This window comes from Strix uralensis, chromosome 3, assembly GCF_047716275.1.
Source record: "Strix uralensis isolate ZFMK-TIS-50842 chromosome 3, bStrUra1, whole genome shotgun sequence".
Taxonomy (NCBI): domain Eukaryota; kingdom Metazoa; phylum Chordata; class Aves; order Strigiformes; family Strigidae; genus Strix; species Strix uralensis.
In genome coordinates this window covers 97,792,242-97,816,417 of record NC_133974.1, presented here as the reverse complement: position 1 = coordinate 97,816,417, position 24,176 = coordinate 97,792,242, and the positions used below count along the sequence as shown (strand labels likewise).

The following is a 24,176-nucleotide window of genomic DNA, read 5'->3' as shown; positions in this document are numbered from 1 at the left end:
TTGTTAGGGTATCAATAGAGGAGCATATTAAGCCTTTCTGTAATAATTTAAAGAGTTACTGTGCTCATATTTGTGGTTGTCACGCTCACACTGAAGTCAAAAGAATATAGTCAGTGCCTCAACAGCTTCCGTGTGAAGTTGACTGGTTTAACTTAAATTTTGCTTCACCTGCAGTTTAAAGTAACAGGCAGGCTGTGGCAATAAAGCAGCTGAGGTGCAGCACACATTCTGTTGTGCTAGTTTTGCTGTGGAAATGGGCAGCCCCCGAGACAGGATTACTGTCAACAGCTGGCAGAGGTGACTTCTTCAGCCACCACAGAGACATTCACTGGATCTCAGTTATCAGCGAGTCTAGTCTCTGACAAGTGCGAGTTTATTCAAATAAGGCAGCCCCTCATAGCACTACCTGAGCTGATGATCCAGAGGGCTAAGCTGATTTGAATTACTTCGCAAGTGCTCAGATCATACATAGAGCTCCTATGCCTCAGCCAACACATGGCAATTTATGTACATGTTTTGCATTTCAGATGTTCATGCATATTTTATTAGTGGAAATATTCATTTGCATAGTATTTACTGGAGTGAAGTAAATTTTTGAGGACCTCTGGACAGCAGAACAAAACAAACTGCCTGGACTTTGAAAAAGAAGCAGTTATGGTCACTGTTTCTGTTTCTTCAATGGTTTTTATCAGGTTTTACTTCAAAATAACTGTTTTTCGTTATGAATGCCCTCAGGCAGTGTGACCAAATTTGCTGTAAAATGAAGGACCTGTGTACATGACTGGGCATAAAACAAGCCCGAGTGGTTTTTTGCTTCAAAATAGTTGTATTTTAGACAGCTCTGGCCTGAAAGATCTGTAAACACAGTGGTATCTACCAGGGCTGTGTCTCTGCAGAAGCAGAAGCCCTGTTTTTCAGATGCTGAATGGGGATAGCCTCTATCTATCTATATAGTAAGTCACTATTTAAGTCCCAGTTCATCAAAGTTCACGTTTGACTTTCAGCACAGGCTTCAACCTCTTACTCAAGTTAATCACACACTTAATTGCCTTATTAAGGGGGGATAGAACTAAGCATATCCTTAAAAGAATGCTGTATCAGGACCTACCCCACAGATGGTCAAGATACCAACCAAGGACTTGATCCAGATACCCCTGAAATTAACAGGAGACTTCAGTGGCCTTTGGTTGAAGTGTATAATGGGAGGCACAGGTGTGCTTCAATGTTGTAATACATAAATCAGTTTTCCTATCATGTAATTTTCATCTGATTTACTTACTTGCATGCAAACCTGGGAGCTGGAGGAGAGCTGAGGGCTTAATGTCCTGGTGTAGTGTTAATATCCTGGAAAAAAAAGTCAGCACAGACAGGAGGATGGTACAACCTTCACGCTACCAATTCTTCCCAGGCTTCCACACGACAGCAGAACAATATGGTGGAGCTGAAAGTATAATCTGAAGTATGACCCATCATTTTGCCTAGGTATATTTCAAGATTCTGATATTGCTTAAGCACAACTCCCTGTAAACCTGAGGCTCCAATGCTTTTCTAAAGTGTTAGTCATAATTGAATACTCTTACCAAACCGCTCTGAATGGTGGAAAAATATTTATTTTACCATAATCATACTTTATCAGAGGGTATTGGGAAAAAAACTTCAGATAAAAATTAAATACTTAAGCCTTCAAGCAAAAATGGAAGAATTACAGATGGCAAAATCCAAAACCCTCTTCAGTAAGTTAACTTAAGCTGAGCTGAGAGTAGCAGACTCATTGCTGCAGGGTAGTTTGACTGAATGGCTCAAAATTCATATGCCACTTACGTTTTCATCCCCACATTACTGAGATTGCTGTGCCATGCCAAAGAGCAAGTCAGTCTGGAAAAGGATTTCCTGGCTAGGATCAGCTTTGGGGCTGTGAGTTTGCAGAGAAATCAGGCCCTCCCCGTGATGAGCGAATTAGAATGTACACGTATCAAGAGCAATATTAAGGATCTGAACTGGGGCTGTTTTCTGCCTGGCAACAGGCTATATTCAGCAGTCCTCTATAGGTGCCCTGCACAGCCTTCTAAGCTTCACTAAGGTAAAAACTCTGTTCAAGAGGTGAAGAGCTTTGTTGTTGGGTACCTATCATACTAGACAGTCTCCTGTTCCCCATGCTATCTCACAGAGATTCAGCGCAAAAGTACTGCCCAAGAGGATACAGAGAAGACAACTTTTGAGCAGTGGAGTTAAGAGCAGCTCTGTTGGCAACATGAAGTTATCTTACAAGAATGACTGTGGACCAGAAAAGTTCAGAATTGCTGGAGTTCATCAAACAATTAAATCCACCTGCTCTATGTTCCAAACAGAAAAATGAGAACAAGATGAGGAAGGAGCAGCAGCTGTGCTTTTCACAGAAAGCAACTCGAAAGTTGAATATGCAGGTTTATTTTGGGATTGCTTGCATCCACAAAGGGGAGACTGGTGGTAAGAACTGAGGCAATAGGACAAGTATGCAAAAGCGTGGACCATTGACTACACCACTCAAATCCCTACCTGGGGGGGAATAAAAATATATTTCTTGTCCATGAAAACACAAAAGCAGAATATTCTGAGGAACATATTTTAAAGCTCAGGTGAAGTAGACAATACAGGTCATGTATTATCTACAGAAGTAATCCCTAGAGCCTTCACCCACTTACACACTGAAAGTGAGCCACAGCTATTGTTTCTCTCTTGTATACATGTACCTACATAAATGCTTACCTTGTCTCTAAAACATAAGGTGCTGGGATTTCTTCATGGTGTTTTTACATGAGTATGTTGCTAGTGTTTTCCCTGTCAAATCTCCAAAGTAGGAAGAAAGTGTGCAGAAGCACTTGGTAGCGAGATACAAGGTTTTGGTTTACAGATGGATACTCTCCCTCTGCCTTCTCCTTTAAAACTGTGTGTGGGCTTCACTCAGTTGAGCTGGGCTTCTTGAAGAAAATTTCATACTGCATAACTACCTAGTATTAGTATTGGCTGATTAAGCAGGTAAGATGAGTTTCTTGTGTCGTTTATTCTCTGAAGGCAGATTGCAAATGTAAACTCTCATTTCAATTTGTCTTTATTTTAATTAAAAGTTAGTGAAAGACTGATGAAAGCACAAAGTGATATTTGATCCTAATTGTTTCATCAGCAAAATTATTAAAAATGGAGGAGTGGATTCTTATGAAAATTATTGAAATAGCTAATCAATACCAAACTATCAATATGTTTACAGGCTGAGAAGCCTCTCGTCTGAAAAGGCTCAAGAGTGTTCCCCCAGGGGTTCCCCAGGTCAGCAGTGAAATTCTGCTTTTCCACACGATTGGCAATGGACGGTCTGCCTCTCCGCTTTGAGGAAACAAAGTGCAGCTGAAGTGGAGGATACCTTTTATATGACTCCTTTTATCCTACTATGCTAACAGTGAATGGATATAACTATCAGCATTTTTGGTGAAAACATCCTACTTTGGCTAGGTGCGGAAGAGAAGGCTGGATGAGGGCTGAAGAAAGAAACACACATACATTTGAATATTGGATGCATTTTCCCCATGCTTCTGATATAAAATGTAATTGCGTCAGATGTTCTCTGAAAACTGCCAGTTTGCTTAAGACTATTCAGGAAATTACCTCAATAGCTGCTTGCCTACACTTCACAGACAGATTGCAAGGAGGTACTTTTCTCTCAGATGCAGATGAGGAGTAAGGTCTTGGGATTGACGGAGATGCTTCCAATCTGCTTCACTAGCAAATGACTGATTTTTTTTTTTTTTTTTTTAACTGCTAACATGGCAGGCAAACTTATCTTTAGAGGCAGCCAAGAAAGTAAGGACCAGGGATATGAAACCTTTCCCCCCCATACAATTTTGCCCAAATTCATTGCTTTTGTAGAGAAGATTACTCTTTAATAAGAACAAAACAGCAAAAGCATTTTCTATCTCTCTTCAGTAGCCAAAGAGAACTTATCAGAACCATGGTGATAAAACCTGTCCTCAAGTGTAATTTATGCCAGATAAATGATGAATCTACAGCATGGAAATCTGGGCCATTCTGAGAGAGACCTCCAGCTTAGAACACGTGGAGATTTCTTCAGGGTATGTGGAGATGCGTCTCCTTAGCTAATGCTTCCTTACGAAAGGGTAGGACATGGGAAATTCAAGGGAGAGAAAAAGCTGCCAGAAGTAAAGGACGTTTTTGTAGCACTTCTTCCAAAGCCTAGTAAAGAACCATAAAAAGGTTTTAGGGGAAAAGGTTTTAGGGGAAGCCACCACCTGCAGAAACCCCCACGGCATCAATCCAGTTATGATGCTATAGCATGAGGGGGGAAGAGGATGGAAAAGCTTGCAGAGAGGCGTAATTTCTCTGCACGTTTAGCCTGGGCATCACAGCCCATTTCACAAGTGAAGAAAACTTGTCCTACTAGTAGAATAATGAATGATTAAAACAGGAAAAATTGCTGGAAGGGCTTATTTGCTCTTGCTTTCAGATAATCTTGCAAACTGGCTTGTTAATCAGGCCGGTGGGGATGTCTTCCTCGGTGAAAGTCTACAGAAGAGAATCCTCTAGTACTTTTTAATCTTGGCAGCCTTTTAAAATGTAACGTATGTATAAATAAATGCCAATATTAATTCCATGGAAAAATGCCTAGCATTCTCAAGAGTTGAAAATGCAAATCAATTTTACAGTCTGCCTTAATGCTACCATCTTAAAAAAAAAGGAAAAATTCTAATGACATATTACACTGCTTTGTAAATCAATTCCAAAGTATTGGAAATTTTCACGCACCCTAATCCATTAAGCAGCTTTATTTTTAAGCATAGTCAAGGCCTTCTGAATCAATGTAAAGACTACACTGACCATAGAGCTTTAGAGTAGACCTTGAATTACAATTTTCCTATTCTGTGAATTATTTGGCAGCAACAAAAGACTCTGCACTTCTACTTTGGACATAGGGAGCTTGAAAGGTCTCTTTCAAAGGCTTCAAGTTTAGTTAATATTAGAAAAACAGTGGCTATTTAAGAGGAAAAAAAATGTTTAGAGTAGTCAGAGGCTTAAGCACATTGGAAATAAAGGGAACTGAGAAACCCCACAGCCTTCCTGGGGTTGCTAATCATCCAGTGCTTCACAATTAATAACGGGGGGGGGGGGGATCTGAACTTTTTTTGGCTTTTGATTTCAATAGCAGTGTATTGTAGCTGTGTGAAAAAAACCCTTATAGTTTAAAAAAAAGAGCTCTCACTCCAGAAACAGACAACTCTTACAACCCTGCTGGCATAGAAAGCTAGCAGAAATTCCTTCCCTCAAGGGCCATTAGCTGCATTTTTCTGACTGCCAAAAAGAATGTGCCTTTTAAGGAGGTGCCACAGGACCAGGGACATATTGCTGTAATGATACAGTAGGCAACTAATCCCTCAGACCTTGAAGGAAAGGGAATACCTGCCTGACCTCTGTAAAGTTGCCTCGTCATGAAAGGAACCAGCCAGCACCACAAGATGGCAGCTACCGAAGGGAGGGGTGCTGAAGGGAGAGCCAGTATTGTTTGCTAATCAAGGTGTCAATTACTACTGATAAAAGTACCAGTTTACTAACAGGGAAGTTTAACTTCTGAGCAAGTACATGCCTACCCAAACGTCTTATCTGCAAGATGAGGATTATGCAATTGGAACAACCTAAATACTTTATTCTAGATGTGGGGGCCAATAGAAATGCATCAAACTCAACTACTGCCCTTGCCTAAAATTTAAGAACAACCCACAGGAGCAAGGCATGGGCTCCAGCTCTAGGGTCTTGGTGTTATTCAGAGAATAGTGTTGGACTTTGCCTTGCACCAGTTATTACATGTTTGCATCCAACCTATTTTTCCCTCCTACACTATTCTATTTTTATATTCTTTCATCCTTCCTTTTCCCTGTCCCCTTTCTCTTAGTTCCACTTCAGCTCCTCCTAAAAAAAAAGCCAACCTGCAGTGTGCTGTCATTACATGACACTGCATGATATCCTGTTTGTACAGCAAGATCTTAGAGCAGGAACTATCTGCTACTCTGTATACATAAAGCATGCAGTAAAATGCAGGCCCATTCTTCAATAGCCTACTGAAACTTTGAATAATGTTAAGTGTAAGAGTTACTGTATTACATCATCCAACCAGAGTTTTGCAGGGGAATATGCCTCGTCTTTAGGTTATTACTGTTAAACTCATCTTTACCAAATCTTCCACATCTTTTGAAAAATCTCATCTTAAGGTATTCCAGTAGGACTAGATCTTTGTGCAATTTCTTGAACAGTATGTCAGGACTCTCAAGTTTAAGACACTGAAATAAGTGTCCTCTTTTCCATCGCTGTTATTAAAAAAGCCATAGGAAGTATTTTTCTAAGGAGCAGCTAGAAAGGAGTCATCAATTTCAAATGAAAACTTCTATTTACATCTTCTGAATATGACACTGACATCAGACTTCCACTTAGGGGAAACTGAAAAATTAAGGTCCCCATCCCCACTTCAATATTGTCTTCTGTGCAAGCTTCATCCTTAAAAATCCACTTTAGTGTATACACAGCTATCAAAGACTCTGTTCTTCAAAAACATTGTAAATAGATAATATGACAAACTGTGACTCTTCTTGTAGGGGAGTAAGAACTTTCTTCAAAACCAGAAATTGGAACAGATGCAGTATGGTTGTTTTCACTCCAATCACAAACCTGTACTAATAACAAAGGCAGGTGTAAGTAGAAAAAAAGATAGCTAAGGAGATACTAAGATATAAAAATACACTTACTCTAACAAACTCTCCAACCAGCTTGCTCTGTCCAAAAGATGATTCTATCTCCTTTTTAAAGTTCTGTTAAGCATAGATTAATGTAGTCCCCCCTTTTTTTCAGCATTGTCCCTTTTAGCTGAACAGGACAGGGTTATTTTTTAGACTTAGACCACACACCCCCATGTATTATTGTCATATCAAATACCTACTACTCTCACTTAGAAAAAGTTGGCTTTTAGGATTGATTTTTACAGTTCTTCACTAAACTGAACATTTTTAACTGAAAAGTCTATCATTTGTCAGACTAACTGAATTAGAACGAAAATTCCTGAAGTATCCATCACAACATGAAGACTTCAATGGAAAAGCCATTTTTAAATGCAGTATTTCAAGGAGAATTTTTCAAGTCTCTAGTATTTTCCACCCATCCCCACTGGAAACAGCTGGCAATGATATTAATCCTGAACTATGAAACTCCCCTTACCTACACAAGTTAGTAAACCAGTTTAACATAGCTTTTCTCTTAACTGGACTGAGTTACTGTGAAATATAGTGTAATCATATAATAGAAGTGATATACATTAATATAAGCAAGCAGTCATTTTGCTACTCATTGTGCCCAGGCTGTTACCAAACAATTCCAGAAAGGACCACTCAGCAGATTTAGCTACCTTACTCCTGCAGAGTCATCTTTCGAGACCAGTGGCTCCATTTGAAAGACTAAATACCCAGTCTGCATTACCCCCAGTGGGTCCATCAGCTGTACTCCTGCATTATATACTCATCTACCTTCTGAGCTATAGTCTCCCTTAAATTAGACTGATCTTATTAGCAGGCTCCTAATCCTCACTTACTGTCTCCCTTACCCATTAGTTGGTCCCTAATTTATTAGCTGTATCTTAACAGGCTGCAAGCTTACCAGCTACTATTCCTCATTCAGTGATATATTCCCCCACCAAATTCCACAGCTACAAGTGATTGGGGGAGTATTTGTTTTCAGGACAGCTCACAGGCTTGAGGTACAGTGTCTTCTGAAGTCCTGCTTGGTGACTCTTAACACTACCAGAATGAGTTAGAGACATACTCTAAGATTTATCAGGCTGTAGCAAGCAATTGCACATCTTCCTTCACTGGGAAAGGCCACCAGGTTGCACACCATGGTAAGCCAAGGATCCTCTAGCAGGGGCACCTTCACAGAACTGTTTAGACTGGAAGGGACCTCTTGAGATCACCAAGTCCAACTCCCTGATGCTCAAGCAGGATCAGCTGGAACTACTTGCCCAGCACCCTCTCAGCTGGGTTTTGAATCTGCAGAGACTCCACAACCTGCGTTTGACCACCCTCATAGTAAAAAAGTGTTTTCTGTTCAGATAGAACTTAATCTTCTTAAATTCATGCCCATCGCCCCTTGTCCTGCCAGTGAGTGCTACTGAGATGAATCTGGTTCTGCCTTCATTCCCTCCCATCAGGTTTTTATACAGATAGGATCTCCCCCTAAGCCTAGACATTAAGGGGACAGCAGTTATTACAGACAAGATCTCTTGCCTTGCCCCTGTTTAGAATAAACCAGCACCACCAGGTGTTTTACTGCAGTGTTGTACCAGTTTTTGTTCTTGCTATTACAGCAGGGAAGATAAGGACCTCCACCATATTTAACAGACAAGGTGAAGGATTGTATCTCAGCAAGCTACCAGAAGCTAAACTGGAAACTTGAGTATTCCTACAGATACACCTAGGCAGAAATCTCCCTAGGGACTGCCTGTTTCACAATAGCAAAAGCACCTCCAAATGCACCTCAGCCAGAACATTCAAGTTCCAGTGATCAAGGCCATCAGCTTCCACCACACTTCTTTACTGACTCTACCTCTGAAGACATTCTTCCATTAGCAGAAAGTACTGAAAAGTACTATCCTTATTCTGCAGTTAAAGTACGATGTAAACAGGGCTACAAGACTTCAATATTGATGCAGAAACTGGGCATTTCGTTTAGGTAACAGTAACAGACACACTGAACAAAAATGGCAGCTTTGATTCCTGTGACTAAACACTCTGAATGAGGAGCAGCTAAAATGACAGTAAGTAAAGGCTGGCCTTCTCATCAGACATTCTTCACCCATTCATTTTATGAAAGGCAGTTACCTTGGCCAAGGCAGTCTTTCAAAACAGAGAAGACCCTCTCCTTTTTACCTTAATCAGATGCTTCCAAATGCCTGCTGAGTTGTAGCAGAAGACTGTGGGTCAGTGTCATTCCCAGCCTACTGAAAGTCAAGACACTTGATCCACAAATACAAATTCTTCTCAGGTCCTTGTTTGCATTACTTACCTCTAGAAATGACACTCCCAATACTCCTGCAATTCAGAATCTCAAGTGGTTGTTCTGATGGTTCTGTCAAATTCTCTTCATCCTGTGCCAGTTCAAGCACGTATGTCCTGTCCCCAGGCTGCTAGGCCACAGGATGAGGACTGGATAGGAAGTGTTTGTTCAGTCACTCATTTCGTAGAAGGCAAGCCCTAACTGCTACAATATTTAGACTGCCTAAGCTTCTTCAGACTGCCAGTGCACAAGCAACAATTCTAAGGAATTCTGATGCTGGCAATTTAAACACTTTTGACAAGCCTCCTTTGGAAAGCCAACAGAGCTGCTTATAGTCCTTAGGGAGCAGGGCTTTAAGATCAGTGACCATAAACATCTGATCAAGTGTTTCCAAAATCAGGTTGATCAGCTGTCCTACTTTTTCATTTTCACTAAAATCAAAGATGATTAAAACAATTTTAAAACATCAAGTAACCGCTCTGCTGGGACCAGCAAAGGTAACCAGATGCAGGGGCCGATGCTTTGTTTCAAGGCAACCAGGATCCCCAAACAACATAACCACATAGCACATGTAAGAGTCAGCTCTTGCCAGGAGAAGTAGAGAAGCAAGGGGCACAAACAGCCTCTGGCATTCTTTGAGGTCTTGGATTTGTCCTCGGTCAAAACCAGGGTTGTCTTCTGCTCTAAAAAAGTTTAAACCTTGACAAAAACACCAGTGCTAGAAGCACAGTCATGATTATTAAGCAGATCAGTAAGAGAAGGTTTTTCTTCTGAACTCTGAGCTGACTGCATCCTCAAAGGCAACTCAGACATGTCAGTTTCAGAAGAGTCCAGGTGTGAGACTAAGTTACCCCCATGTAGCAGCTGACAGGGAAGAAACTCCAAGATAATTAAAAGAAAGCAAACAGGTTTAGTTGTCCGAACAAGGAATTTTAATTTTAGGTCAACTATTGAACTAGGTCAACATCCAGTTCACAATGTCTACAGATAGTGGGCATAGCCAGTCACTACGGTAAGTTTATTGAAGCACCAAGCTCCACACAAGACTGTAAAATACATTTTAAACTACTAGTAAGAAAGCTTCTTCAAGTCAACAATACTATTAAGGGCCAGAGTTTAAGGACTAAGTTTTCACCTTCCAAGCTATTTTAAGACAGCCAATCCATCGCATAAGCAAACCAAACTGCTACATACTGAAACACATAGAGCAGCAACTGTATTGAACAATTCCTGTAAATAATTCAAGGATACATTGAAACAGTATGGGTAAATTGTAATTTTTTATTGGAAAACAAATATACAACTTGGAATGGATTTGAGGCAAATCGTGCCATAAGCAGATTTTTTTTTGAAAATAAGTGGCTAAACAAAGTTTAAAAAGCATAGTAACAAGAGGAGAAAATGTTTTCTGGTACAGGACCAGCAGTACAAAAAAACTTGTGTACGAGTACCTGGATAAATCACCCGTTTTGCATTAGTGCAACTTAAGTTTCATATTGTTGACTGTCAATCGTCCACAACGTTAAGACTCCACATTTCAACAACATGTTACAGGTATGGCCACAAGCAAGTTACTGTGAAGTAAGCTAGGAGAATGATTTTTACAGTGCATCAGCCACATGCATATATATACTAGTCACATGGTTTTATCCTGCAGTTAGCTGCAAGAGTCCTTATCCTCCATCACAGAAAGCAGAATAAACTCCTTTAAGTACTGGAGAACTAGAGTGCCAGCACGTCACTTTAAGGAATTGCTAATGCATGACAAACCCTAGCTTACTTTATGTAACTTGTTACACTAGTCATACCTAAGTCTCCTAAAGAAAGCTACTTTTTTTTTTTTAAACAGACAACCCAGATGTTCCCTCAGTTAACCAATTCCATCTAACTTTAGATGTGCAGAAGGGCTTAAATATCCAGAGTAAGCCACATGCAACATTTGTTACTTAGATCAATTTTCCAAAAATCAGAACAATGACAGTAAGATAAAGGAGAAAAACATGGAGGAATGGCCTTCTAATTACTATACATGCATATTCTTTTGACAGTAAGGGAAAAACCTTTTACAGATAAGTTACAAACAGAGAAAAGGCAAATAAACAATTTTGTACAAGAAATTTAACACATTCTGTACAACGTCTTCACTTCGCTGTCATCATTTGTACAAACTCTGTAAAAGGAAAGAGTTGCATAAGAGTTATTCAGAGAAAAATCTGAATTGCAAGATCTAAGAAGTGAACTGCCTTACTACTGCTGACCACTTTCAAAAGTATGTTTTCAGTTACATTCAAAAAAGCATCTTCAAGACAGTCCCCTTTTCCAATCATATCTAAAAACTTCCTATTTTTAATGACAAAAGGCCTCTTACCAAAGAAGTTCGTCCCTCAGTGAATTGGGGAACAGCCTTACTTCCGAAATAAAACATTACAGGGTCCTCATGCCCACTGACTTACAGATAGAGACAAGATATCCAAGACAGACTGAGAGATCAGTAGAAGTTGTGCTGAAGCAACAGTCAGTTAAGTAGGTATACAAGCAAGACATTGCACTGACTTTTTCTTCATAGCAGAATAGCTCAAGTTTTACTATTTTGCCTGACCAACTTCAAGCAACAGAATCATTACTTATTCACAGCACATGGAATCTAACTTCCAGTAAAATAGGATTCTTCACTTATCTTGCTGAACTGAACTATAGTTTCAGGTACAACAACAAAAAGAAAACAGGAACCTGAAAGGAGTTAACTGGTTGCTCAAGTTTCAAAAGAGCAAGAGAAACAAGAGGGATGCCTATCCTCCTCTCTAGCACCATCCTCTAAACAGTCTATTTGTAAGTACAGTTCCAGAGCAACACCCTTATTCATAAAACACCTTTTCACTCACAGATGAGTGCTCATCCTGAGGCCAGAAGCTAAAAGGCCTTGAAGGGAAGCAACACCTACACCTCAGAGAAAGAGTATTATCTGGAAGTACCCTAGCTCCTTTCTGTAAGATGTTCAGAAAGTTAAAATGAAAACAAGCTTACTGCTTCTAGGCTGCAAGCAATTATCTAACAGAACTCCTCCTGCTTGCATGACTTGATCAAAGTTTCAATGGCAGGAAGAAAGAAGGAAATAAAAGGTACTGCTGCAGCTGATTTGTGTGAAGTTATTTAAAAGGTCTTCTAAAGTTCTTGAAATTTCTGCATATTTTAGAGGCTTTCCCCCTTTAATTAGTAATTTTAAAAGCATTAATGAAAAATGAGTGACTTGCTACAGTCAGATCAGCATTCATTAGTGAACAAAACAGTATGTGAACATCTCTGCTAGCTTCCTTATTCCAGTGCTCATTAGACATCATTAGACTTAGAAAGTTATTTCTTACACTGCACAACTGAACAGTCATTTTGCCTTTGGCAGAAAGGCTGCAATAACCCACTCAAACCTAAACCTACTTAGAGGTACACTGTGTACATACTAAAAGACATTAGCTTAAAGGAACACTAACTGTAGAAAATCTCATTGAACATTGTCCTATTTAAACTTGGTGTGGCTATCAGCACCCACACAGTCACCAACGTGAAGAGCACTACACAAAAAAGAATCAGGTTAACAACTCCTTACCTTCATAGTTTACTTGACCATCACCATCAATGTCTGCTTCCCTAATCATTTCATCAACTTCTTCATCTGTTAGCTTCTCCCCAAGATTTGTCATCACATGACGGAGTTCTGCAGCACTAATATAACCATTACCATCCTGGGAGGGGAAAAAAAAAAAAGACTGAAATAGACTTGTCTAAGGCCTAGTGACTTAACTCTAATTTCAGAACACTGCAGAGCAAGTTGAACATTAAGAAGTTAGCATAGCTTTAACCACTAGCATTTGCACAAGGCAAATGAGCTTTAAGTACATCTTCACTATTGTCCAGAATCTCAGTCTTAAAAAGGCACTTTAAAAACAACTTATCCAATACACTCTACTTTGGCTGTCCTATCCCAAGACATTTTTTAATAACTGACAAAGCAATCAGCACCTTTTGCAACCTTTTTAAGGTGACAGATGCCTGTTCAATCTGTGACTGTCTGGTTCAAGCATCTATTTCTTAGAAGAGAAGCCACTTATTCCCCTATTTCATGGGAGTCCAGCGCAAAGCCACAAGGCCTTCAGAGACCACTTTTACATATTCCATCCTAGCTGTGACACTGGGTACCAAAGTACTAGTGTATACGAACTCTGGACCGACTTTCTCCTCCCCATGCCTCAAGGTACTTACCATCATGTATTTTCTGTTTAAAAGTGCATCTTGCTTAAGAAGCTGGGTAACTTCAGACTCATTTAGCAATTCACTTAAAGACTAAGTGAAAGATTTAAAAGATTACCATTTTAAATATTTAAGCAATTTTCCTGTCAGCCTTGTAGAAGTATTGTAGTATCACAGCAAATGGCAGTTTAATAGTATCACCCACTACTATCACGATGACTCCTTTGACTTTCAGGTACAGTACCACAGTAGACCGAACTTTAGGGTGACTGGTTAACCTAGAGGTTCTAGATGACAGGACTGCAGATACCACTCAATTTGGTGAGGAAGCTCATAAGTCAGACTGAATTTTTTAACAAGTATTTTTTGAGATAAACATTTTAGTACCTTGTCAAACACACGGAACGCTTCTCTAATTTCTTCTTCACTATCTGTATCTTTCATTTTTCTTGCCATCATTGTCAGAAACTCTGGAAAGTCAATTGTGCCATTGCCTGCAAGACAGTTACTTTGTTAGAAAAAACCCCACATTTTAGGCACTTTATTAAATTACTTATTAGTAATATCTTACCATCAGCATCTACTTCATTGATCATATCCTGTAGCTCTGCTTCTGTGGGGTTTTGACCAAGCGATCTCATCACTGTCCCCAGCTCCTTTGTAGTTATAGTACCATCACCATCCTTGTCAAATAGTGAAAAAGCTTCTTTGAATTCTGTACAACGAAAAAAAAAGGAGTTAATCCCTTCAGTTTTGAAATGTTAAGTATACTTAATCATGTAAGAATCCATTGGTACTTATTGTTGCAATTACAAAAGTTGATTTCATTCTCTTAAGAAAACTTCAGTTTAGCTCAGTCTGCTGTCAGTATAATGCCACTATGGAAGCCCAGCATCTGGAAAACAACCCGCCAGTCTACCAATCAACCACATTTTGACCTAAATAAAATGGATCATCATCCATTTCAGAAGTACACAGATGTTTGATACTGTATCTTGAACAAGGATCCCCAATACAGAGCTGAAAGGAATAGCTATCTGCAACTAGAATGATCCACATCCTTGGTAGGAACTATTTATCTCATGAGAAACCTGAAAAATGGTACTGTGAATACAAATGCTACAGCTTAATAGCACTTCTATTACTAATAGAGGAGATGAGTCAACAGAAAAAGGTATAATCAGACCAAACTAAAAATAGTTTCTCACTATAACACACTTCCGCTGGACATGCAAGTCTGAACAGCATATGCTACATGAAGCTGCAGTGCCGAGCACCACAGGTCTTAACACTTGGCCATACGTAGCTGAAAAGGCACTTCTGCTCTCTCCCCCACTGGACTTCTGCAGTTCTTCAGTCTATGTATATACAGCACTCCAGTCAGTTATTCAAGTAGGAAAGCCTCTGGAATCTTAATTTCTGAAAAGTTGCTTCGCAAATTGCTTCAGCCCTACTGTATCCTGAAACAGCCTTCACACAACTAGTCAAAAATAGTTGTAAGACTGCTTAAACTGTTTCAATGTTACCTCTTAACCCCCTACAATGGCTGTATTGCAGCCAGCAATATTAATACAGGCGTAACATGTTTAATTGTCCAGTCCAAAAAATGGAGTTGGTTTTAATCCATGCCATCTGTCTTTGGCCACAGACTTTAAACTAGCTCACTGGACTGTAGCAGCTCGTACACAAATTGGAGTTAAACACGAAAAACTTATCTATTCCCTTGTGGAGTTCAGATCCTTTAACAGATCCTTCCAAGGCACCCGAGATCAATGCTCTGGAGAACTGGTTAGTTCAAGGGTACTCCCCTGCATCAGAAATACTTCCAAGAATTAATTTTTCAACATTTCCAAGCAGCCAGCTTTCCAGATGGTGGGTTTCCCAGACCAGAATTAGTCACAATAAAAGTTGTTTTCACATGGAACTGCATGAAGTCTTACTTCATCCATTTCATATTCTGAAACACTCGAGGTGAGTACAAGCTGGCAAGTGTTAAAAATGCAACTACAAAAATAGGCTTTTTATAGTTCATGAATGCAGCTCTAATACCAGAGCCACAGTTGAGTCCCATCCAGGAAAAAACCACTCTTCTACATCTAAGTGTGGAGTGTTCCAAAAGCCAACTCCCGCTGTTTAGCACATAAGAATCAGAGCAAGGCTACCACAGGACCAGACAAAATACTTTCAAGCCAGAATTGTATAATCACAAAGCAGAAACAGCCCTACCCAAACAGGCAGCTATAGCCCATACCTACAGTAACTTCCAAACAGTCTTTGGGGTTAGTTTCAGTTAGCTTGGAGGTAACAAACAGGTTTATTAGGAGTAAAGTTTTATACCAGGGAAAAGGCTTTTGGGTCAAGCCTAGTAGAGAAGTTCATAGCATATTATGGAAGGACCTCAAAAGGGGAACATTGAGTCTTCAATCAAGAGTCAGGTACTCAACTGCTGGTCAAAATGTTCAGCTATTAACCACTTCATCCTTAGCTTGAAGGTCAGCTGTCACTAACCCAAACATAAAGCATACTTCACAGTACTGCAACAGCTCTGCTTAAAAATAGTAATAATTCATTTTTACACAAAATTCAAAGACTTCCCTTCTATGGGTCATTCACTGAACACTTAAAATGAGCCACTCAGAGGACAACTCTGCCTTTCTTTTACTCAAAAATGCTGTAGGCTAAGAAACAACCAGCTCTAAATCATTCCCATAAAGAAAGTAAAGTGAGTCAAAGATCAGCAGCATATTCCCATCTGAAATGCTGAATCAAGTTAGGAATATGATTAAAATACCTCTTTAACCACTTCTAGGAACCACCTCCAGTAATTAGAACAAAGGAATAACAACCTATGCAGATACAGTTTAGACTAGAATAGGAACAACCTAGCACAGCTTTGGAAGATTTACAGCAGTGGCCAGTGAAGGCACCTGTGAAATACTGAAGTTTAGTGAGCAACTCAATTCTGGATTCCTGCAACATAAGATTATAAAACACACCTCCCACACTTAAAGAGCTTATGACTCCATGTAGTATGTAAAGCAAATCCGCCCTCTATTCAACACTCCTCTGTATCAACCTGCAAATGAAAAACCTCTTGCATCCTAGCTAAGGCTAACCTGTCAGAAACCTAAGGACAGTGCCAGCAGAACCACTCATCTTCAGGCAAGCCCACAAGGTTTCAGCCTTTTCTTCCTTCTGAAAAGCACACTGCATCAAGAGAAAAAGACTACTTCCAGGCCTCATAAGAGTTCACATTCTGTTGGACTAGCCTAACACCCTAGCTCAAAATGTTCTATTTAACAATAGCTTCCAAGGCATCTCTGCACCACATCATCTTTCCAGATGAAGTGGCAGACTTCAGTGACCTAGTATGTTCAGTGAACCAGAACTACCATTCCCACTCACACAGTTTAGCCAGCTATGCCTGGAACTTTTATAGGAGAAAAATCAATTGTTCTCTTCACAGCTACCAGGAGCTCAACACTTAAACATGACTATTTCTACTATGAAATAAATTCTAAATAACTCTTGTGGTCAGATCCCCAGAGAACCACAGCACACTAAAGGAACAAGGCATAACAAACACCATACATAGGCCTACTTGTTCAGAGTGCCCATTCAAACCTGAGGTCTAGTGGAAGGAAGTATAGAGCACTAGACCAGTTGGTTTGGGACAAAAGCATCTTTAGATTCCCCACACCCCAACCACCCACACCAAATGGTGCTGCTTTTTTTAAGACAATGCTTAACCAAAGGGATACCCATTCAACTCTGCAACTTCAGTTCTTACTGAATGAAGCTGCAACCAGCATTCACATTCTGTATACCTACTCAGCTTTCAAAATCAGTCTTTCGTATGAACAAAACCTGAGAAGTCTTTCACCCCTACCTGTAATGACAAGAAGCTTCAGTCCTATACAGCCGATGAGTTCCATGGGTAGTAAGAACATCTGGAATCCAACAACTGCATTCTGGTGCTTCACAGCAGAGGTGGAAGATTTGTTTTAAAGCAGCCACTTCTCCTGGGCTTAACTACTGGCTTTCTATTTATGAAGGGAATGTTGTCTCTACCTTGTAGTACCCTTTTCTTAAGCCTGCTTTCAAATCAAGAACTAGTTATCTTCAGATAAGCCGAAACAGAATGGTAGGGGGCTCAAGCCTTTAAAACCACACAGTTGTCCTGTAACACATTTTCCCATGCAAGATGCTGGCCTTCAACAGCAAAACTAAGCACAGACTGCTTAGTCAGCTGCAACCCTTCCTAAGCAGTGCTAGGGATGGTTCCCTAACAGAGCAGCAGTGGGCTTGTGTCTTCACATCACAGGTTTATGGTTTACTTGCAAACATACTTGCTTCGTGAGATACCAAAGCTGAACTGAAAGTGGCAGGGCATTTTACACTGGATACTAACACCAAATTACACTTTTACTCTTTCCACACAGATGAAAACCCTCTATTCCAGTATGACAAGCTTATTAATACTCACTTTTGGCTCTGAGAACTAAGCTATCATTACTGAATAGCTAACATTTGCACTAATCCTGAGGTAGTGTTAATAAGCTTCCTGTTTATATTCCATAATCAGCTACATCAACTAATAAAGCTTCTACAGTTAAGAACTGCAACAATGAACCATTATTGAAAAGACAGCAGTGACAATTGATAAAGCCTGCTCCAACTAAACTGATCACAAAACCCTTAAGATATGTAGGCCACTTCCAGAAAAAAAAAATCTTGCGTTGAAATAGATTTGTCTTGTGCTTACTCATAAGACAGTACCATAGTAACAAGTAAATAGACTAAGGACTTTCCACAAAACCATAATTAGTCTCCTATGAGTTAAAGCAAACTTCTGAAGTCTAGAAGTTACAGAAGAATGTCCTTACACTTCAAATTTGGTAATTATGGAAAAAACAAACTAGCTCATTATGACACTTCTGTTTAATACAGTATCTTCAAGAGCTACACTGCAGTTAGACAGCTATACCTCTTGGATACTGTTGTTTATATGCTTGACCTGGTACTATTAGATTAGCAGAACCCCAACACCCTCTAAAATCATTTCACATGACAGTTACACACTAAGACTCTCTAGTAGTAATACTATACACTTGTCAGATCAAAAACCTCCAAGTTTTTGAACATCCACAGCAAGGCTGAATTCTGCATTACCAGCTTTAAGTCACATCAATTATTGAAGTTGAAATCAGCCTTCAGAGAGCAGTGACAGATAGTAGTTTGTGCAGCCTGCATGAGTAGGAGACATGATAACCAGAAGTTTTAGCCACTAGTAGACAGTTGTCAGTGCACAGAAACATCTTAGTATTGGCCCCCAAACAATGGTAAGAGATGCATATCTCCAAGCATTTCAGAGCAAGTGCCAGACCATCAGAACAGTGCACAGAACACTTGTGTCCAAGTACACAATGCAGTTCCAAACACGGAATACAGAGAGCTGTCATCATGAAGCCAGTCTCTGCTGTCATCAAAAACAGTCACTCTGAAACACCTCTGCTGACAGGAGACCTCAAAGTACATTATTTTTGCCTTCTGTTAGAAGAGCACTCCAGATTTCAGGTCTCCACCAGAGATTCACCACCCCAATGCCTTTCACTTTGCACTTGGGGCAATTCTGTAATCGTGAGAGAAAAAAAAAGATAAGGGTCCCAAGTCTACTACCTAGTAAAGCTGTGAGGATTGTCTTAACTATTCTAGAGGATAAAACTTCAGATTCATTGTATCCATGGTGCTTTTACAGTAGATAAGCCTTTAAAACTTAGGTGACAAATTAAAACATTCCACAATACTTCTTTAGTATCTGAGAAAGCTAAATATCTTGTGTAACAGACTGTCACTGGATTAAGAGATATGCCAGGTCAAGTAGGAGCAGCAACACAGTACACAACCTCACCTGCAATCTGCTCTTCTGTCAGTTGATCAGCCTGCAATAAAAGAGAATATCATTATAGTTGTAGCAAAAGTTCAAGGCAAAGTAAGACACACAGACTTCTAGAGGCCTCCGAATATGGTAGCTGCTCTGCAGGACTTCTGTAGCATTCTGAAATAGTTCCAGCTAACACAGCTCAAAAGTCATCAGGATTGCTTGCTAAATAAGAACTGTCAGCCTGTCCTCATTTCCTGACCCTGCAATATCTGGTACACCCAAATAATGGATTACCATGTGTATCAATCAATTATCCAAGCAACACTAGCAAAGTCAAGGCTCACAGGTCTAGACTAGTTTTAAAAACACGTTAACACAGCAGACTACTGGCAGTAATACTTTGGTAAACTAACCTTATCTTTAACACTAAACACTTCAGGTTTAAGTAATGCAGCAGTAAACCCCAAATCTCAAATTTAAGGCAGACTAGTCTCTCTTCTGCTAAATTACAACGCTATAATTAGAAAAACATACTCTTCTCTAGAATTAAATCCCTTGATTAACATGAAGCTTCATGTCCAAGACCCAGCCATAAAAACCAGAGTCCATATAATCAGTACTAGCAGCTTCAGCCCAAAGTGGTAATTTCAATGCATTTGTCTATGGCTGTCTAGACATTGCAGATGGTTGTCTACAGACTCAGGTAGCACAAGGCAGTTTACAGGGCCACTAGAGAAAGGTTCAGTGCTGTAAGACATAATTTCTTTATCAGTTGGACTGAACAGTTTTGAATCAACCAGATTTGACAGCAATAAGAAAACCTCAGTCTTCAAGGCCAAACTCAAAATGGACTTCACTCTTGAAAGAGCACAAACATGTTTGAGGACTACAGAAATATCTTTCCTAGGTTTTCAAGTCAGCTGATTCTTCAAACAAATTCTGGATATCTTCAGTTGAGTTGCAGTAACAAGACCACACATTTCCTTCAAGGAAGCTCTTCGAGCTCTTTACCCCATAGTACTCCACTGAGGAGTCAAAAGAAACTTTAAAAATACATAAAAGATACACTCACTGCCCAAGTTCAACAGCACTTTATAGTTTTGTTCCTATTGTGACCATTTCAGCAACCACCTTTTTATAATTACTGCAATATTGACAGTTAGAAACAATTTCTAGTCATTAGCTGTGCCCACAAAGGGGTCTCTATACATTAGCTATCTGCCAACAAAATACTCAGGAAAAAGGTATATACACCACCTGTCAATTTTTACTTTACTCAATTTGAATTACGCTTCTTATTGTATACAAACTCAGAAGTTACCAGGTTCTGGCTATTCTTCCTGTAACAGAAGTGAAGTTAGCTGTTCAAGCAACCGTACAAGAGCTAAATCATTTACAAAAAATATGCATACAATAGAGCCACAGCCCAAGATAAAGGCCACAGTTGGTGATTTCTCAGACTGCCTGTGGCTCACCTACTCTAAGAATCAAGACCACACTACTGAGCAACTTCTAAGAGAAGCAGCCAATGGGTATATGCAGCTATAGAGTCCACCTGTTCCAGTTTCAGCAGCTGTAGGAAGTATTTCCATGCAGGTTCAATTTTTTGTTTTAAAAACCAATGAGATAGTTGAGCATGGCAACAACACTGCCAAGAACATCACCAGCTCAACATTAGTCTTCAAGATGGACGAATTCTGCTGGTCCCTTAACAGAAGCCTAACAGATTTTTGCTTGTCCAGAGTGTATCATTAACACAGACAGACTCGTACCTTTGCATACTACTTACATTTTTATTGCTCAAGTGAAGAGAACAATGCGCTACATTTCTGTAGGGTATTTATATCCACAGAAAGCTGTAGATCAGATTTAAGTAGCAAGAACCTAGTTTATTTAGGTCAATACTTATGGGTTACCAAGTTGAGTCACATACTGTTTTATATAAACAGTTTTATATAAAGACATGACATTAAGCAGTGTTTAAGCTGTTAAGTGTTGCCGAACTCTTCCAGCAACTTAAAACATACTATAGCCACTAACCATGAATTTGGATAAGCTTTATCAGTACCTGCAAGAGGTACAGTGTTTGAGAAGAGCACAAAACTTATTAGAAGCCACAGGTATACGGCAGTTGAAAGATAAGCTAGGAGGTGGGGCAAGGCTGAACAAACACCATCTGTACTCCGCAGTGCTAGGCTCTGCAGGGACTGCTGCGCAACAGCAGCAAAAGGCGGAGCCAGCAAGTCTGCCAGATCACACCCTCCCATGCCACTCAGGTGGAGGGCTGTCAGCACGGATTCAGGCCACTCTGGTCTTCCTAGTGGGGCCTTCTGGAGCTCTTGGTCCGGAATTTAAGCTGGATCCTCACACACCACAGATGTGAGTGTATGCACACCCTCAGTAATGCAACCCAGCTTCAGAAACAAACAGTTGAATGACAACTGTAACGTGCCTATGCTGAAGTTTTGACATGTCCCTTACTGTGGCCCAAGACCCACCCGAAAACGTCCTTTGATGAAGTCAGGGAACCCATCACAGCTTTGACACGGCACTGTCTAATTCATCGTGCAGCACTTTCATTTTCACTGGAGTAGCTCTCATCCCCCGCCCCCAGATTGAGGGCCTGACAAAGAATCTAAGCCTCCTAGGAAAGAAGGGGAACCGTTGTGTGTGCAGCAGTTTCAGTGGCACACGCAGCCTCTAGAGGTAGTGTTTCATTACAGTCGTAGCTGCTGTGCAGTAACCGGTTTGGAAGATTCTCCACAGCACTGCCGAACTCTGCCCGATAGAGAGCTATCGGCAAATCACAGAACAGGTGACACTGTTCCCCTCCAAAACTTGGCATTTCAGTATACTTCACAGGTGTTAGATCTGAATGGGCAGTTCTGTTCTGGCAAGATTAACTGAAGAACAAGAACTAGACAGACTAGCATATAAGGGCTAAAACTATGCTTATGCTATGTTAGCTTATTTTGGGAGCAAAGCATTCTGCTTTACCTAGCATGTGCAGTACTGGACAACATATTCACAGGTTTAGCCAGTCTGGTCTGTCAGGACGAACTATAACCACATTCAAAGTGTCACTGTGCCTCCTGGACACACCCATTTTTATATGGACCTTGCTTGAAGATACTCCATTTTTGGTTCTGTACAGATGATGACTAAAAGCAGTAAGAGTCTTTTGCTGCTAGATTCACTGCTTTTTTTTCCTTTACAGATGGTTTGCTGTATAGGTTCTCAATTCAAGCAAAAGAACAAATTCGGGCTTCTGTTCACCTAATTTCTTTGCCCAGAGAGAACCCTTAAAAAAAAAGCTTAAAATTAAGTACCCATCGTTCACATTAGACATGGCGAGTTAATAGTGATCTGATTCCTTAAAAGCATGTAATGAATGAAAAGGCAATTCCACTACACTGCATCTTCTCTTAATGCAGAGATAGTACTAAAGTGGCCACTGGTGTTGCTTTTGTGACAAAATTGCTCCTTTTTGTACATGTTTCAGTATCCACTTGTTTTAATTAAAAAAACTAAACTCATATCCTTTAGACCGAATTTGAAACAATTCTCCAATGTGTTCTATTTCGACAGTTGATTAAAATCCTAAACAAACGTATTGCTAGGAAGAAAAAAAAAAATCGTGCTTGGTCAAGAAAATGCAGGGCTGTCCACCGCAATGCCCAAAACGGGAAGCCAAAACGGGAAGCCAAAACTGTTAAAAAAATAAATCCCTTGTTCAACAGAGCCACCGACAGCAAGGAGTTATCACGAAATCGGCAGGGGAGAGCGGCTCCAACGTGAGCTGACAACAGGTCTAGCAAGGAGATGGTGCAGTGAGGCAGCCTGCCCCTCATCATCATGCTGCTCAGAAGCTGCAGGGCTCCGCATTGCATTATTACCAGGCGCAACACACCTCGCTAGCGAGCCAGACATCTTAAGCGCTCGCAGCAGCCGCTGCCGCGCCGCTGGCTCCCCAGCCCCATTCAGCCGCGCACGCCGGCTTGCCGCGGGGGGAAGGGGAGGGAGGAAGCGATAAGAAAGTGGAGCTGGTGCCATCGTGGCAGGCTCCTTCCCCCCCCCTCCCGGCACCCCCCCACGCGGGTCTCCTCCCCGGACGAACCGTTATCTGCCGCTCCCCCCCCCCACCCGACACACGCCCCGACAAAGCGTCATGGCGCTCGAACCGAGTGGCAGTTTGAATTTTGAATCCGCACCAACGCCCCAGGGCGGGAAAGGGACCCTGGCGGGATTCGTCCACCACCACTTCCTCCTACGCATACGGCGCCTCCGAGCGGGACCCTCCGCCCCAGCCTGCCCGCGCTGCGCCCCTTGCCCACAGCAAGGGACACCTTCACCCCTACCGCCACCCTTCTGCAGGCGACCTCACCCCGCACCAGTCAAACCACCTGCCCCCCCTTCCGCCCTCCCTCCCTCCCCCCCCTCCCCCCGCCGCACCGAACCACAGGCACCCCCACCCCACATACCGAGCACGGGACCAGCACCCGCAAAACCCTACCGCTACCCCATGCCCAGGGACTCACCATGGTGGCTCGGCCTGGCTGTGGGGTGTGGTGGAAGCTAACGGCTGCACAGGGCACACGAGCAACCCGCCCGCTCTACAGCTCGCCTCACACTGAGCCCTGCCTGGCCGCCAGCAGTGCCTCATAAACCTCCTCACAGCCCGTCCGGATCGCTCCGCGCCGCTCCCTCCCCCCTCCCCTTTCCTCGTCAGGGAACGAAGCTGCGAAAGAAGTCCCGGCTCCTCGAGCTCTCCTCAGCAGGCCCCCCCGCAGCCCGAGCACACCCCCTTTCTGCCCCCGAGCCCTCAAGCCCCGACGCAGGAAGGGGGCGAGGTGCGGGAAAGAGTGGGGCTGCGCTTGTGACACGGCGGGGGGGTGGGGGGTGGGGTGCCGGAGGGGCCAGTCTGGGGGACTATTTCTCTGGGCGGAAGAAATTTTAGAAAAAATGTCGAGGAGTG

The 24,176-nt window shown here is 41.4% G+C and overlaps 1 protein-coding gene across 2 annotated transcripts; it reads right to left on the bottom strand.

Annotated features, from left to right (window-relative positions):
* Positions 1-10,338: 10,338 nt before the first annotated feature.
* CALM2 (calmodulin 2) lies at positions 10,339-23,902 on the bottom strand. Of its 2 annotated transcripts, XM_074863522.1 has the most exons (6): positions 23,740-23,902; positions 19,229-19,259; positions 13,889-14,032; positions 13,705-13,811; positions 12,677-12,812; positions 10,339-11,245 (listed from the first exon to the last, which is right to left on the bottom strand). In XM_074863522.1, exons 1-6 carry the CDS (start codon positions 23,740-23,742, stop codon positions 11,217-11,219), a joined length of 450 nt encoding a protein of 149 aa, XP_074719623.1. In that variant the 5' UTR covers positions 23,743-23,902; the 3' UTR covers positions 10,339-11,216. The 2 variants fall into 2 exon arrangements, with proteins under 2 accessions (XP_074719623.1, XP_074719622.1); XM_074863521.1 differs by lacking the exons at positions 19,229-19,259; positions 23,740-23,902 and adding an exon at positions 17,207-17,855.
* Between the last annotated feature and the right edge of the window lie 274 nt (positions 23,903-24,176).